Here is an 18,038-nt window from a genome sequence, read left to right as displayed (position 1 = left end):
AAATTACTATTTAGTATGTAACATGAAAATATATATACTGTGTTTGGGGCTCCTAAATTTCAAATGCTAAATCTAGTGCTTTATTTAAGAGGTGTTTGTGGTTTAGATTACAACAGAATTGCCAGAGCCCACTGGCTTTATATTCCCTCTCTTCATCCCACCCTTCACAGAGAGGAACCAGGAAGTTTTATGTAGGGACTTGGCTCTGTGCTGGGTTTACCACTTTCAGCCTTTGGCTGCTTCTTACTTCACCAAGAGCTGGTTCTGGAGGCTGCCGGTGAACCAGGACTTGACGATGCTCAGCTGTCACAGTGAACTTAGGTGACACCACTAACCAGGACTCTCTCCTTGTTCTAGATTTTACCGGAAGACCAAACTGGTTGGTTTTCAAGACATGGAGTGTGTGCCCTGCGGAGACCCACCCCCTCCCTACGAACCACACTGTGAGTGATGTGCCAAGTGGCAGCAGACCGTTAAAAAAAGCAAAATACAAAAAAACCTGTGTCTAGAAAGCCCTTTATTGTGTGCCTCGGTCAACAGTAACCTTTGATTTGGACGTCCAGAGGAAACAGGCATTTCGTTACTGGTTCCTTTGCACCCTTCATCTTTGATGCTCAGCGCAGCAGACCTGCGTTCACTGGGTTGTCCGGGACTAGTGCTCAGAAACTCTGGGAATTCCGTGTTTCTGTCCTTGATAGGAACACACAGGGGTAGATACTTTCTGAACTCCCCCCCCTCCCAACCCCGGGAGTCCCTCCTCCTTCATAACGTATCCATCGGATTCCCTGCTCACTAATTCTTCTGTTCCTCTCACCTGTCAAATCACTGAGGAGAGAAGACTCTTCGCACCCGTCAGAGTTGGGGGCAGCAGCACAGGACACTTGAGTCTTTGTGTTAACATTAGTCTTTTGACTATTATTTTTCTTCCCTTGGAAACAAGGGCATTTATTGTGTTCTCAGTCTGCACGGTGGCTGCTCACTGTCTTAATTCTAAGAAAAGCTGGCTGACAACCACCCAGGCAAGGGATGGGGTCAGATAGCGAAGGGTGAGGCAGGCTCTACAGACCCAGCAGGGCTTGCCGGACAGACTTTCTGATCCATGGTATCTGCCCTCTTGCTTCTTTCTGTAACAAAAACCAAACAAAACCAAAGCTGCACGGTTGAATCTGGTAGCCTTTCTTTCTTGGCTCACTGTTTAACAACACTCTACAAATCTACCATATAGGAGATACTGCTGGGTCTTCTTTATGGGTTTACATGTGAAACATCCTCCTGCCAATTAAAACTCAAGGACCTGGTCCTGCTTGTCGACCACTTGTTTTTAGGAGGCGAGCTGATCTGTTATTAAACAAATGGCATCAGTTAGACCAGGTTAGAGCTGGAGAGTGCTATGGCCCTCCCCTCCCCCACGCACTTGATGTGCTGGGTTTGGTTTAATGCAATCAAAAGTCTGAGACTTTGGAATGTTTTGCCTTTAGGGTTCTAGCTAGCTAAGCTTAGATAGCATGAAAGGGCCTTCAAACACGGGACTCACATGCAGCTCTCATGTCTTATGAAGCCTTTGGTCAGACAACTTGGAAAAGACAATTAATTAGTTTAGCATATAGAAATATACATTCCTCCATGTGTCGAACTTTCTAGAAAATAAAGAAAGATAGTTGTGAAGTCAGAAGTGCAGCGGGCCAGCTGAGGGCTTTCCGGTCACAGATGGAGAGAGACTAGGGTCTTGGTGAACTTCAGTTCTGTCAAAGAGGTTTTTGCTGTCTTTGGCACCTTCCTCAGGAAGCAGCCCAGAATTTAACTAATCCCCTCAAAGGAGATCTGGAAGTCTTTGGGGGAAATGATCCTGGCGCCTCCTGTTTGTGTTTCTCCTCAGGGCTTTTCAATTTATCCACAAAGAGCTTCTTCTTCTGGCCCCCTGGGGGTTCCTGTGCCCTTGAGCTTCCCAAGGTTGTGGGAAGTAGGCATCCTCCAGGCTGCCTCACAAGGTGGGGTTTGTCTCAAGGTGAACGTGGGAACAGGCTCAGAGAAGGAGTTGTGGTCCCAGGACCTGGGTACTAGATTGGAGGAGGACCCCAGGGTCACTCTTTTCTCTTCTTCTTCAAAACAAAGCAAAATGCGGACTTACACTGGTATTCCATTTCCAAAGATTGACAGTTTCAGTTCGTGTGCTTTTAAATTTGTTTTTGTTTTTTGTTTTTCAAAGAATGTTTCCCAAGCACTTAGACTATCAGATTGCTGAACACTCTTTATAGAGAGGTGAAAAGTCTTAGTATTGACTGAGGCATGGTGACTCAGCTATAGTCTCAGCACTCAGGAGGCAGAAGCAGGGGAAGGCCTTGAGTTGGAGGCAAACCTGGGATGTAGAGTAATACCTTGTCTAAAAACAACAATAACAACAACAACAAAACCCAAAACCCAACTAAGTCCTAGTATCTTTGGCCACATAAGCACTCAGAAGGGCGTGGTGTATGAATCTCTCTGTGACAGCAAGGCTTCCGGCTTGTCTGTGCAGGGTAACGGCCACATGGCAACTAGCAGAGGCTTTCAGTCCAAGCACTTCTGTGACACGCTGCTCAGCAAAGCTTGTGAATACTATGTAGGAAAAGCCATATCTGAACCAGGGAAGGGGACAAGCACAATGGACTACCTGATTTGGAGCCCCTACATCTCTACTTTGAAAACCCAGACCGATAGCAAATCAACTGGGAAGAACTTTGAAATGCTGTATTTTGCTAGATGAATTGTACAAAGCCCCAATACCAGAAATGCCTCCTTCAGGGGATTACTGGTGTTTCTCTCTACTTTTCTCCCTTAAGCAAACATAAAAGTGCAGTAAGTTCAAATGTCCTTTTAAAGTTAATTTTGAAATGACTTTAATTCATGATATAAGAAGGCCTTTTAATTTTAAGTTCTTCCAAGCGATTTGAAAATAATCACACTGTTTAACAGTGTGGCTCGTTACACATCAGTATGAGGAACCGGGATCTGCTTTTCGAGCCCCGAGCCACGCGCAACTGCCAACACTGCAGGCCAATGCACCTCCTGCACTCCTTTCTCCCACACGCAGAGATTTATCTCACGGGCATGACTTTAGAATCACGTGGCCTGTTGTACAGAGCCCTCAAGAACAGAGCAAACATCTAGGTTAAACACACTTTAAACACAGTCGTACTCTGGTGAAAGCCGCTTTGAACCACTTCTACATCACTTATTCCAGCCACAGCAGCGTTCCAAATCGAATAAACAGTACTCAAGAAAATCCCACAAAGTCTGTATTTTTCATCAGACCCAAGACAAGGTTTAGCTCTAAAATATCTTGGGTGTTTTCTTCTCTCTCTTCTTACTGTCCCAAGTGGGCGTACATTTGATACAGTCAGAACAAAGCCTGCAGTTGGGAATTTTACATAAAGCACCTTTCTTTTGTCTACAGTGCCACTGTCAATCCCATGTTCCAAGATCAGCCACTCACTACCACCAATTAATGCTACTGGCGACTTGGCAGAGGGTCTGTGGGTGGATAGAAGCCTCATTTTTGTAAACTACATTGTTATGGGGGTTCTCAGCATGCATCTGTTGGGGATTGGGGATGGGAAATGACTAGCTGAATTGGGGGCTCCTAGCTATCAGCACATCAGAAAGTAGACTGCCCCTTTGTACTGTCCTTTGCTGGGCTCCTGCATCAGAGATAGGTATATGCAGGCACTGTCCCAGGAGAAGCCAACTCCTGAACTACCATATCCCCAAGTGCATGATCAGGGTAGGAGGAGCTAAGGAGACAGAAGGCAGGTGACATTACACCTTGAGCAAGGCAAAGCAGCACAGAGATGGAGGTCCTGAGTTGTATCTGGGGCTCGTGACAACATACTGGCACTCATTCACTTAGTTATACCCCAAACCCACTACCTGGGTATTATTATTCCTGTTGTCCAGGGAGTTAAACAGTTAAAGAGAAGAGTAACTGCTCAGGTCATATGTCAGTTCAAGGCAGAACCACAGCTAGAGGACAGAACTCAGAAGGTCACAGCTGGGGCTTACTCTATACTCTGAATCACAACAGCTTTCAAACTTCTTATGACTTACAGAAAAAAATGGGCATTATGTCAGTGTTTTATATTTAGGACCCCCCTCCCCCAGTCATAATTTATTTTCATTGCTACTTAATAACTTATTTTGCTACAGAGTTGTGTCTCCGTTCTTTTTCTTTTTTTTTTTTTTTAAAGATTTATTTATTTACTTTTTATGAGTACACTGTCACTCTCTTCAGACACACCAGAAGAGGGCATCTGATCCCATTACAGATGGTTGTGAGCCACCGTGCGGTTGCTGGGAATTGAACTCAGGACCTCTGGAAGAGGAATCAGTGCTCTTAACCACTGAGCCATCTCTCCAGCCCCGTGTCTCAGTTCTTAAGACCACTGGAAATATGTGTTTCCCGATGGTGGCAACCCACAGATTGGGAACTGCTGTTCTAGGCACACTTGTGAGGGATTATTTACCTTACATTAGACTCTGGACGTGCCTGTGAGGGATGTTCTCCATGTGGTAACTGAGATGGCTTACAGAGCCGAGCACCATCATCCACCCGCCCATGTGACTAGTGTGAGCTGCTGCCTCAGGCTCCTGCCACCTTGAGTTTGCCACCATTGTCGACTGTACCCTCAAACTGTGGAGTGAAATAGATCCTTCTTTAAGATGCTTTTATCAGGCAGGGTGTTTTATCACAGCAACAGAAAAGTAACTGTGGCATCAGGGGACAGGCACTTCTTCCTTGTGTTTAAATCACTTGCGGCTGCAGGGCCACAAGCTTACCCTGTAAAGAAAGAAGTGTCTATTTGGACAATGTCTATTATAAATTTATGCCACAGTGCTGGCTCCAAGCCTCGTGATGCTAGGCGGTGCTCTGCCCGCCAAGCTGCACTTTCAGGTCCCCTTTTATTCTGGCTGCAGTCTCACTATGATGCCCAAGCTAGTCTTGAACCCATCCCAAGTGATTCTCTGTCTCCATCTGCCGAGTAGCTGGGCATATAAGCACATGCTACTGAGCCCCATTTCAGACTTTCTTTGCTGCACAAATAAGCTGGGGAGAGATTTGTTCTCTGATGCCCCGAATCTCCTCCATCTCCCATCAGGCATTTCTTCATGCACAAAACTGTTTCCAGGCCACACTAATTTCACTAGTGTTCTTGGGGCCCGAGCCTGCCCTGCCCACCACACTGCTTGGATCGTCCCTGGTTCCCTATAAGGCAGCAGCTCTCTAAAGCACTTGGAAAGGGAGCTGCGTGGCTCAGTAGGTAAAGCACTGGCTGTGCAAGCATGAGGAACTCAGTTCAGATCCACAGCACCTACGTAAATTCTGAGTATGGAGACATAAGTGTAGCCATGGCACTGGAGGCTATGTGTTGTGGGGCGGGGTTTGGGGCACATGCTACCAGTGTAGCCATCAATGGGCTCCAACTCCAATTTTAGTGAGAAACCTTATCTCAAAGAATAAAATGGAAAGTGATCAACAGAGACACAAGGCATTGACCTCTGACCTTCAACACACAGATGTGTGACTGAACATATACATATCTGATTCCAAAAAAAAAAAAAAAAAAGGCTCGGTGTGGATGCTGACGAGATGCTTGTAGCACAAAGCACTCCACACTACAGCAGTGTGCGGATGCGGAAGGGATGCCCAGACTACAAGCCCCACCACACTTGCTCCGTGTACCTAGCAGATGTGTAGGGCTTTTGTTGTTAATTCTGAAGTAGTCTTTTGGGGTTTGCTAATACTCAGAGGCCACATTTTCCAGGACACTTACTGGAACCCCTGCATTAGGATCCACAAAGCCAGTATGCACTAATGAAGGGCTCAGCTTACTGGGAGTTGTGAAGTTGTCTCTGGTCCCCAGACCGAGACTCACTGGTGTCTAGCCAGGTCCCTGCTGGAAAGGAGGAGGCCGCTCATGAGCCTCACGGTGGGTATCCTGTGGAGGGCAGCGGAGTATGGCTGTGTGCGGCCAACAAATACCTTCAGCATCCCACAGAGGAAGCTGCTCACAGAGATGTCTCTCTCCTGCCAAACAGAACCTGGAAGTTAGGGAAGATTAGGAGGGAAAGATCAAAAGAACACAGCAGAGGCAGTGCAGCCCTGGTATGGGGAGACAGCCCTAGAAAAGTCAGCCCCCTGCCTTGATCTAAACAGAGACTCCCCATCCTCCCTCTTCACTGGGTGGTTTAAGGTGCCACTGTCTGTGAGCTCCTTCTTGCCTCTTTCTTCCTGTCACTGTTATGTGATTCTGTTATTTTATTGAAAAATAAATTAAAGTAGTTTTCATCTCAAAGGCTGCTTAACAAACAAACATAACCTGCCTGGTCCCCACCAGTAGAACCTTTCTGCAGAGGACACTTTTCAAAGGCCTCCCTTGAAATCTGCTTTTCTTTCTCCATGCTAGGGATTGTACCCATGGCCTTGCCCATGGCAGGCGAGTGCCATACCACTGAGCTATGTTCCCAAGTCTTAGTACTTTGAGACATGGTCTCCCAATACAATCCAACCTGGCCTTGAACTTGACATCCTGCCGCCTTAGCCTCTGCGCCACTGAGATTGCAGCCCCGTGGCTATCACTCCTGGCTGCAAACTTATCTTTTGCCATAAGAATCGCCGAACTGTGAGAGAGAAAGCTCTGGAGGCAAGAGAGCTAGAGAACTGGATGCAACCAGAGGGCAGGGCAGATCATCATCAGGCAGGTGAGCTTGACCCCAGAGCCACCACGGGAACCCAGAGCTCAGTCTCACTTGGTGACCTTTAGTGCAACACAAACAGGTCTAGTCATCCCGAGGTCTGACTGACCCTAAGGTTTTTGTCTAATGTGGTTGAGTATGGTAATTAGAGTTCTGGTTTTCCCGGAAGCTCCAAAGGGTGTGGAGGTGATCAAATGATATCTCAGGGAGCCTTTTACTTCCTTCTGTTTTATTTTGTTGTTGTTTGAGAGAATCTCACTTTGGCCTAAACCATCCTGGACGGCATGCCAGTCCTTCTCCCCATGGCTGAGGCTACAGATGTCAGCCATTGTGCCTTCTCCTTCATCTAGGTTTTTTTGTTTTGTTTTGTTTTGTTTTATCTTGGTCATGCTTGGGGTCCTTAGGTAATCGACACCCCTCATGATATAGCATTTCCAGGGAAGCCAGGGATTGTTGCAATTTCATCCACATCCCTGGCCTCTCTAGAGAACTCCATGCACTTGCTCTGTGTGCTTGTCCATGTCTCAGACTCATGCCCCTCAATGGTTCTTTGGCTGTGGTTTCATTGGCAGTAGGATTCAGAAATTCATCTAACGGTATTCTAAACTCACATGTTCTGTAGTCATTTTTTTTCTCCCAATAAAAATTTCTAAATACAAGCCATCAATTTCCTCTGCAGAAGGAAGAGTAGAAATGTAGGCATTCTGACTAGCTCACACCATCTGCCTCTGGAGACAGACCATCCTTCTGAGAAACAGGGAACCAGTTCTTACCCAGTCCCCAGCATGCCCTCCTTCTCAGCTCTACTCCTCAGACTCCTCTAGATCTGTAAACCTATGGGCTGGTTTAAATATTTACTCATGGAAAAATAAGCTGTATCTGGTCAAAGGATATCACTACATTGAATGGATTTTAGATTAAGTCCAGCTTATTTTAAAAATAATAAATGAGACTTATCCGGCCTGATCAATAAGCTGTGGAGTCTTTTACAAGTGGATCTGTGATCTGTGAATGCCCAGGAAACACTGGGAAGAAATGAGTGGGAGGGGTTGGAGGGGCGAAGCCATTAGCCGGAGAATTCAGCATATGGGCCATATAGTTGGAACTTAGAGCCAACCTTTCATCCAGAGAATGTTTATTCTCGGGATGTTGTTGGTATGCACTGGAGACTGTTTACATCCTAGTCGGGAAGAGGTTAGATGGCCTGTAAACTTGGTGTCCAACTATTTCCAAGTTGGCTCCCTGAGGAAGGGGCTTAACCTAAGTCATGTTATTTCCACTACAGTGTAACATAGCAAATCCCTCTTGAATTCAAAAAGGTGCCAGAATCCTTACTGGCATTTCTCAACCGGTTCTGTCAGCTCCTACTTATATGGAAGAAGAAAGGGGTTTCAGGGGGAGTCTGCTTGAAAACATAGAACTGCCGAGCTCCAAACTGCTTCTCAAGTGAACTCCCAGATGCCAAGATTAAAAAATTATAAACCACAGTGTGACCAGGAGTGTGGTTTAGTGGCACAGTGCTTGTCCTGCACGCATGACGCCCAGGTTCTATTCCCAACATTGTAAAAATAAATGCACAGTCATGCCTTGGCATCCCCTGGGGATTGATTCTAGGGTGAGACTCCCAGCCTTAGAGGCCAGTGACCTTGGATGGTCAAGTTTTTTGTACAAAACAGTTCGGTATTCATATAAGACATCTTCCACGTAATTTAATTCAACTCTAGATTTGAATCAACCTGCATGGCTCTACTGTTCTATTTTGGGAATAATGACAGGGGAAGAAGCCTGTACATGTTCAGTACAGATGCAGGAGCATTTCAGATTCTGTAATTAACACAGCGAGAGAACAGTCAACAGTGTAATTGAGTCACTGCCGAAAAACAGTAGGCCAAAATACCCCACAGGCCAAAAAGGGTATTATAGCGCTAGAGTGGCCCAGGCCTGGCAGCATCTGCCTGAGAGTGCAGCACTCAGGAGACCCTGAGCACAGGCCCAGCCCCTCCCCTCCAAAAGTAAAAGCTTGAAGTTGAATTTCAAGTAGAAATTAATTCTGCTTAAGAGAGTCTACCGCTGAGTCTTAAAAAAAAAAAAAAGTTGTCTCAACTGCTCTGTTTACCTTGATCATCTCAGAGAAAATATCTTAGGAACTCCCAAAACAGGCTTTAACCATACTGTGATTCACCTAGGCACTCTCTAAAATATTCAAAAATCATCTCCTCCTCTTGATACTAAGTTAAAAATTTAAAAGGAGTTAAGTTTGTAACTGTTAGCTATAGATTTTCAATTTTACTGAAACATAATTTCTTATGAGAGGATTGCCTATTGAAGTACATCACTCGGTGGCTTTGACAGCTATGGATACAAAGCTACAGCCACCTCCCATGCCAAGCACAGAACCTTTCTGTCACCTCTATCCTAAAGGGGACTGAGCCTGCAGAGCCCCGTATCGCTCACTTTCTTTGTGTGCTATCGATCCCCATATCCCAGTCAGGCCTCATTTCATCTAGATGCCCAAAAGATGTTGGCATAAACTTTTTTATTCAGATAATTGTTCACAATGTCTGAAAAAAAAACAAATTTAAATCTGCTTAAAAAGAGTAACTCCTAAGGTACAAAGATAGCCCAGTTGATAAGGCACTGGCCTGGCAAACTGGAGGTTCTAAGTTCAACCCTAGAACCTGTGTGTAAATGGCCCAGGATGGTCAAGTGTTCTTGGAATCCTGGTGTTGGGAGGAAGACAGGCAGGCCTCATCTCAAAATAAACAAATAAGGTGGGCAGCGTCTGAGGAATGGCAGGTATCTTCAACCACCCACACAGGCTTGCAAACACAAAATGTTTGTAAGCCCCGGAACAGCTTGCCAGTGACAGGTGACAGGACTCTGCCTCTCTTTAAATTCAACTACTCTGACTACTCAACTACACTACTTTGTAGGGGCTGCAGCTTAACCCAGGCTGCATGTTAAGGGATGCTTTCAGAATGCCAGGATGCAAAGTGGTTTAAGAAGACCGGAAAGTGTGGAGGAAGGACCAGATAAGGAGACCTGAGGACAGAGACCCAGCTTCAACCTTCAGAACCCACTCAGTAGAGGCTGGGTCTCAGTGAGGTGAAGGGCATGTAGATTAGGAGCTTGGACAGACAGCGAGGAGACTCCTGTGAGCAGGCAGTGTTAGCTGCTAGGATAGACTTTGGGAACAAGGGAGGAAGCAGGGACCTGGTATCCTAATTAAGCAGAAAATGCCCAGCTGGTGCAGTAAATGCATTTGAGGAACAGGCTTTCTGCTCACTTCTCAAGAACTGATGGTTAATTTAATTAATGCAATTTAATTAGTCTAGCTTAAATAAGTCCCATTTGGCTGATTTAATTACTGGTTTTACTCTAAGAACATAATAATCCTAGTTATATAGCAGCCCTCATCTGTGGATTTCACATTTGCATCTTAGGATGCTTTACGTTCCAGGAGGGTGTGCGTGCGTGCGTGCGTGCGTGCGTGCGTGCGTGCGTGCGTGCGTACGTGTGTGCGTGGTTCTATGTTCATCCTAAGATGGTTGCAGAATCGTCCCTGTTTGATGTCTTTCTTGGATGGCCACATTCCATGCTCATTGTGAAGAAGTCTTGATTTTGGGTCCTGGCCACAGCACCTAGCATACTATTTTTTGTTTCCCTGTTTTTTCATGTACCAGACGAAGATGTTAGAAACCACAAGTGATAACAAAACATGGGATGAATTTTCAAATTCATTTCATGGCCCAAAACTCAAGAGAAATGCTCTCTTTCCAACCTAATGCAAACCCCTCTGCTCTTTCACTTATGTCCTGTTGGTTTTAAAATGTAGATGAGCAAGACACAGAGGTAGCTCTGTTGGGACGGGAGGCCTTGGGAGACACTGGCTATGGAAATCTGGATTTTTCTTTTCCTCTAGACCCAGTCAGGAGTTTTAAACTATGTACAAACACTTATTCTCAGGGTGAAAATAAATAATTTAAGTGTCCAGTCCCACAGTTTACTTCTTTCTTACTGCCCACCTTACTAATTTGGAAGCCCGGGAAGATTTCGTGGGCTTCAGCGTCTCTATGTCTGTTTCCATAGGGTTCTTTTTTTCCTGGCAAGGCCCTGCTTTCCAAGGGCTCTGGTGGTGTGTGGCACTCCAGGGGTTAAGGAGAGTGCACACATTTAGAGTTGAGAGGGCAGGGCCCGGGTTTCCCTTGTTTCAGTTCCCAGATGGCAATCCAGCTTCTGTCCCTTTGAGGTCCTATTTGAGCTTCCTGTCCCTCACCACAGATGTTTAGAGCCATCGTAATGTGTTTCTCTTTTATGGTGTCTTTTCTGTTTCTTGGTGCAGAGTTTAAAGACCTCATTGTTTCTCCAGGCAAATAAACACTGAGAGACTTGTAGGTGGGTGGGGTAATAAAAAGAACAAAACACTCTTGAAAGCAGGAAAAATTCTTTTAACTTTACTGTGTTTGCAGAGAAATGCGCAGCTGATCAGCTGCTGTTTGGTGCCTTGTGGGGTTTTCAGTGTTAATTATAGTTTTTATGCTAATTAAGGTGCCAAATGGCATCCAGCAAGTGCTAAGTGGAATTTAAAAGAAGGAGCTATCCTTAGGAACAGACTTCCTCTGAAGGAACCGGACAGTCTCCTCAGACCTCAGTGGATATAGTCATCACTTGGAGCCTGAAAACCTCCCTGCCCTGAAAGCTACTTTCCAGCAGTAGTTAGCTCTTCACAACTGCCTTTTATTCTTTTCTTTCTCCTCAAAGACATGTGTGATAATATTTGATCTGTCTCAGCCTAGTGGGAAATCTATCCCTAGGCCAAATGATCTATAAGCAAATAGAACTGAGGAAATTAGGTCTGTAGTTTCCCAAGTTTCAGTCTTCCAGGAGTACCACCCCTGCCTTAAGTCTCTCCTGTGGTTAGGCGTCCTCGCTTCATGCGTACACTTCAGGGTCTCATCTCGCTCTCTCAGGACCTGCCAAGCCTTCTGGACACTGCCAGCTTAATACATTCCATATCGCCTCAGTCCCTGTCAATAATCCTAACCTCTGGCCATCATGCCTGCCCTGTCCTGCCCCTGGCTACTGGTTCTGTCTAGCTTTCTCTCGTGAGCATCTCCACATGTGGACTGTACGATGCACACACGTAGAAGAGTAGAGAACTTGGGTGGCTCTATCTTGTCTGTCTATAATTTTCTTTAGTCCACTTGAGGAGAAGCAAGACCCCTAAGCTCAGCCCCTTAGTGTGCTTAGCGTCTGTTTGTTCCCTAGGTAGAAACTTTCAACATTTTATGCTAATAAATCCAAAGCCAAGTTTGAATGAAATTTGGAACTCTTTACTACTAACTTCTGACAGTAGAGCCAGTGGTGATTTGTAACCTGATAGCCTGGATCTGTGCTTTAGAGTTACCGATCTTGGTTCTTTCCGCAAAGGACACTCCTGCCACGGTTCCTTTTCCTCCCCTCTTCCGAAGAGCTAACTGGGCCACCATTGTGGGGAGCAGACCATTAAAGACCATGGACCCTAAAGGCCATACTTTCTATTTCCCAGGTGGCTTCTGAACCAGTAAAAGTCAGTATGAACCAAACAGGTTGTAGCTGCGTTAGCTGAGAGTGCAGTGGCCTGTACATGCTGGGTCAGGTCACACAGGGGTTTGTTTGTGACCATGCACTTGAGAGAAAAGAGGGTTAAGCTGGAATCAAGGCCGGGGCAGGAGAGAATGAAGGAGATTCCATGGGTTTCGTCTTTTGATTTAAGGGGTATGCTTTTTTAAAAAATCTTTTTTCCCCCTAGCAATGGAAATGTAAACTACTTACTATTGCAGTCATAATAAACAGTAAGACTGTCTTAATTTTTTTTTTTTGGCTTAGAAAAACGAATAAAGCTCATTGGCCTGTCAGATGACTTTACGGTGTAGATGGTGTTTATACTAGGGGAATCCACTTGTGTGCCGGTGAGGAGCTATCAGGGCGCTGCTGTCCCAGAGAGGAGTTTAGCTGCTGCTCGGAGATTGTTAAAGCCTGCCATGAGGGGCCAGCTATGTAGCTGGAGAAGGGCTGCATGGTAAACAATGGTCTTGCTGGATAGAGAACCATACCCATGCATGCCTACACTCATCACGTACAGACTGATCTTTGAAAATCAGTTTTAATAACCCGAAAGAGGAATAATCCCAGTCAGAAAACACAGCTAGCTGTGCTGAAACTAACTAGAAACATCTGCATGGCTACTTAACCACACACTCCTAGATTTTTGACAAATACATTGTTGCACACAGTTGGCTGTGGGTCAGTTTGCCCTATTCAGGTGGAAACAGAGAGAGAGAGAGCGCCAGGCTCGGTCCCTCAGTATTGGCAGTCTGGAGCACATCAGTGCCAGCAGCTCATGGGCTGGGCTTGCAGACCCCATGGCCTACAGCACGAGGCCCTGGGAACTGGAGCCTTACAGGTCCCCGCTTTTGAAGGCAGATATAACTTAAATTCTGAGTGCTCAGGTGAGAGTGACCCTCGGCTGGAAAACCCAGAGGCTTACATCTTTGTGCCCTGAGACCACAAGTTTCCTGTTCCAAGGTCCAAAATCAGGTCAGAGGCTTATTGCTCTGGGCTTTGAGTGTCAGTATGTGGCGCCAAGTTAATGGTATTGGCTTCCGAGCTTCAGGCGTCAGGACCCCAGAGTTTTAGCCTTGGTATCTCTGTCCAGCTCTTGCTGTGATCTAAGCCTGAGGCTCTCTGCATCTGGACTTCACAGCCCGATGCCTCCCAGGGCCTCAGCTCTCCAGTTCTCTTCTTCAGACTTCTCTCTGGAGCTCTTTCCTTGCTGAGGAACTCATCACCACTGCTGTCTTTGCTAGGACTGAATCCCAGAGTTTGCTCTTTGTGAAATTAGCTCTTTCACTCAACCAGCGATAAACAACTGTAAGCAAGTGAAAGCCCACACTCCAATTAGAATTGTATTGAGGCCAGTGTCACTACACCCAGGAGTGGTGGTTTGAATACAAATGCCACCTCCATAGGCTCATATGTTTGAATGCTTAGTCACCAGGGAGTGGCACTGTTTGATAGGATTAGAAGGGTTAGGAGGTGTGGCCTTGTTAGAGTAGGTGTAACACTCTTGGAGGATGTATGTCAGGGGTGGGGGTGGGGGTGGGCTTTGAGGTTTTCCCAGCCCTGTCTGTTTCAGTCTGTGTCTGTCTCTCCCTCCCTGCTCCCTGCAGAGCAGGATGTAAAGTTCTCAGCTACTTCTCCAGCACCGTACCTGCCTGCTGCCACCCTCCCCACAGGATGATCACAGACTTAGCTCTGAATCTGTAACTAAACCCCCAATTAAACATTTCCTTTTGTAAAAGTTGCCTTGCTCATGGTGTCTCTTCACAGCCACAGAACAGTGACTAAGACACCAGTAAAAGTCATTCACAGGACAGAAGCTTCCAGACTGAGAATCAATACACAGATGGAAGAAGGCACACCGTACTGGTGCATACCTTTCTAATTCCACCAATCTTGAGCCTCAGATGTACTTCAAGTAAACTTTTTGCTGAGCCATTAGGGAAGTTCTCGGTCCTGGACCCAAGATTAGCTAAAAGATGAATGGGGTCATAGAGTCTCTCTTGAGCTCTCTGGAGCAGTCATGGCCTCCTGAGCATGGACATGGCTTCCGCAGCAGATACAGCTGCAAGGGTTTCTGCAGCTAGTATGGTTTCCTGAAAACATCCAGGAAGTGTTCAAGCAATTGTCCCATCACCAAAGGGTCAAAGAAGTGGCTGCATGATTGACAACTCCCTAGTCAAGGCCACTGGGCACAAGGGAAGGGTCAGCTGTCTGTCAAATGACTGGGTGACTTGGCCATAAAAGCTTTGGTCATTTGAAAGGAGATGCATCAAAGGGACTACAATAAAGACCATGTGGTGAGCCCTCTCAGCGGGACCTCACAGCATAAGCCCTAGCCTAATGCCCTCAGGGAGACTGGAGCATCTCTGACCTTACTCTCACCAACTTTTTTGATTACTAAAATGTACCTAGCCTTGATTGACAGCTTGATACTCTCTAGCTAAAAATGAAAGGTTAAGCTGAGGAAGGGAGGGTAAGCTGTCCTCACTGCTGGATGTGATTCTCATGTGTTAGCTATCTTTGCAGTTACACAGGCTTCTGTAGGCTGGGGAATTGTCCAGATCTTTCCTCTGTGTGTTTTCCCTTCTCCCTCCCAAGTATAAGAGTTTTCCCTCTGAACCCAGCAGATCAGAGCTGCTTGGATAACTGTCATCAGCCCCTGTTTGTGACCTAATTAACTCACCCACCAGGAGAACTGCCATATACTGTGTTTTGCTGTTTAAACCTTTGCATGTTTAAACACTGATGTAGACCTGGACAGACACTTGGTTGAGGGATACGGATTTCTCCATTTGATGCCTTCTTCTAGGCTCGCAATCCTGACCTCTTTTCCTATCATCCCACCCTACATGTGATTTAAAGACTGTTGTCTTTGCTTAATGTTTATATCTCTGCTTATTTACAGTTAATCAATCTAAACCATTAAAAGACAAACCTCTGACAGTCTATATAAAGACAGCTGCTGTTTGCTAGCTTATATCTCTTATTTGAGCACTGTTTGACTTCTAATCTGTTGTGATTGGCTGAGACACAGCAAGAATAGGTTGCAATCTTTCTACACATCAGGTTAGGTTGTAGTTCACTACAACGGAGACAACATTAGGCCAAACTGTATGAGTCATGACCTCCGTGAAACTAGGGGAGGAAAATCTCTCCTAGTTTGTTCTGTTTATTAAGGACATCTCTACAGTTTGAAAAAGAGTCGGGAAACTCATACAGAAATTGTACCCAGGTATAGTGCTATCATTTACATCGAATTCTCTGAAGATGCGTTTCAGGAATGACATCGGTCATTTTCTTGTTGCTACAGCAAAATACCTGGCAAAAGTAACCCAAAGGGGAAAAGGCCACATCCATCAGGGTAGGAAGGTATGGTGATTGGAACCTCATGTCCATCGGAGTAGAGAGGCATGCTGACTGGAAGCCATGTCTGTCAGTGTGGGGAAGGCATGGTGGCTGGTGCATGAGACACTGGTTAATTGTGTCTGCTGCCAGGACACAGACTGACGAATTCTGCTTCTCATCTCTCCTTCCTCTTGTTAAGTCCAAGATCTCAGTCCATGGAATGCTGTGGCCACATTCAGGGTGGGTTTTTTTCACCTCAATTAAACCTCTCTGGAGGCATCTTCCTAGACATGCCAAGAAAGTACATGTCCATATGGCTCTCCATCCTGTCAAGCTGACAGTGACAATCAGCCTTTGTAGCAGAGTCTATAGCTTGCCTTCCTTGAGTGAAAGTGTTCACCATGAGGGTTCCCTTAAAGATTTGGCAGGTGGCCCTCACTGAACTTGTCTGAACTAGCTCTGTAACTGACAGATGAGTGTAAATGCTCTTGTTTGCCTGTCAAAGAACTTTCTCTGGAAGCACTTTATTAGTCATGGCTTCACCATTTCCATTCAAATAATTCTTAAAGATTGATTATTATACTAATGGTTCTAGAGGATTGCTTAATGTCACTGCTTAACTTTGGTAAAGTTTTCTGTAGCGGTGTCTGTGTCTTTTATAGAAAAGGAAATTCAACTCTCAGAGCAATTGTTCTTGCTTTGTTTATACGACTAGTTTTGCTTCTTTTTAACAAAAGATTTATTTATCTTATGTATATAAGTACACTGTAGCTGTCCTCAGACACACCAGAAGAAGGAAAGCATCAGATCCCGTTACAGATGGTTGTGAGCCACCATGTGGTTGCTCCATTAGTTCCAGGATGTAGTAGGTATTTCTACGTAATCATCTCTTTCTCGGGGGTAACTGTGTTTCCTGTGGAAGTAGGTGGTTTCAGTTGAGTTCAGTGGAATTCCAGGCCCCCAACAAGATAGTACTTACGATGTCAGTTTCAAATACCGAGGAGAATGCATGGATCGATGTCATGTGTCAGGAATCATGCTGATCCTTCAAGATCAGTGTTCCTCTAGAACCTAGGGTCTAGGTGTTCCCCAGCATCCCTCTAACCATCGATACTTCTTGATTTCATTGAGAAGGACACCGAGGCACAAGGTTATCATTTGCTGGTATTGACACAGGTTAAAAATGGCAATGTTAGGATTTGAACACAGACTTGGCCACAAAGCCCTCTTCCACTCAAGTGTATAGAACACTCTGAGAAAATGGGAAGACTAAGGGAATAAATAACGGTCAACTGGTGTTACGTGTGGACCAGTGGAGAGAGGCTTCCTGTAAATCTCTTTAATCTTTGTCCACCTCACAATTACCATACGTGTCTGTGAGGTGCCGTGAGATGCTTGTATCTGTTGGGGCTGTCTAAATCTAAATTCCCTCTGTGTTTTCTCAGGAGCAAGTGTTCAGCTTGATTAACAAACAGTACTTTGCATTTTCCACAAAGTCTGCCCCCGCCCCCACCCTGGAGCCCTGAAGACATCTTATCAGCTTTTAGGCTTTACCCGTTTGCTAGTTGTCCTCTTCCTTCGCTAGTAAAACCATTACTACAAACCATTACAACATTTAGGGCTGGGAGCACAGCTCTAAAATGCATTTGTAGAAGTATTCGCTCCATCCAACCTGCTCATTTGTTTGCTGTATGTTGTTTGAGATACTGATTTATCTCAAAAGTCATTGGTGGTACTTTGTACATTAGTTCTAATTAAAACAACTGTTCTTTATAATTAAAACATTGACGTCCTTTCTTTAACCCTCTGCTTCCTGGCAGTGTGTAGCTAGTTCAGGGTCAGCTATGTTTAACTGGCTTTATGGATGCACATGACACAACTATTTATTAAACAATTTCTACATAAAAGTTTCCAAATCTCATTTTTGATCCCTGTATTCAGATGCATCGAGTCACCCCTCTGCAGCAGCTGCACTCAGCAGGGTTGCCTTTTGGTAGGGATTCGGAATCACATCTGATATCACTGAGTTATCTGGTCATCTGAACAAAAGCAAGTCTCCCGGTCTCAGAACGCTGGATGTCTTCCTATGTATTTTGTGCTTTCATGTGTTTTTAATGGTATTTTATAGTTTTTATTGTACAAATATTGGAGCCATCTGGGGGCTGGTGAAGAGAGCCTCGTGTTTGCAGGTTTCTAAGGGCTTTAGTCTTTTTGATAACTTTGTAATCAGAATTGTTTTATTCCTTTTGCTTTCCCTCTCTCCCTCCCTCCCCCCCTCCCCCCCCCCCCCCCCCCCCCGCCGCCCCCCCCCCCGGCCGCGAGGCCGGGAGCCGCCGCCCGGGGGGGGGGGGGCGGACACC

The 18,038-nt window shown here is 45.6% G+C and overlaps 1 protein-coding gene across 1 annotated transcript in view; it reads left to right on the top strand.

The window, feature by feature from the left end:
- The window catches only part of Tnfrsf19 (TNF receptor superfamily member 19), a gene marked incomplete at its 3' end in the record, with an annotated part of 80,720 nt that overhangs the window by 52,318 nt on the left and 10,364 nt on the right, over nt 1–18,038 (top strand). The window contains exon 5 of the mRNA XM_028758848.1: nt 358–443. Coding sequence (XP_028614681.1) covers nt 358–443 — 86 coding nt within the window. The remainder of the gene's footprint in view (nt 1–357; nt 444–18,038) is intronic.

Source organism: Grammomys surdaster, unplaced genomic scaffold (genome assembly GCF_004785775.1).
Source record: "Grammomys surdaster isolate TR1022 unplaced genomic scaffold, NIH_TR_1.0 126219, whole genome shotgun sequence".
NCBI classification, from domain to species: Eukaryota; Metazoa; Chordata; class Mammalia; order Rodentia; family Muridae; genus Grammomys; species Grammomys surdaster.
The sequence above is the reverse complement of the archived record's forward strand: the minus strand, read 5'-3'. Positions and strand labels throughout refer to the sequence as shown.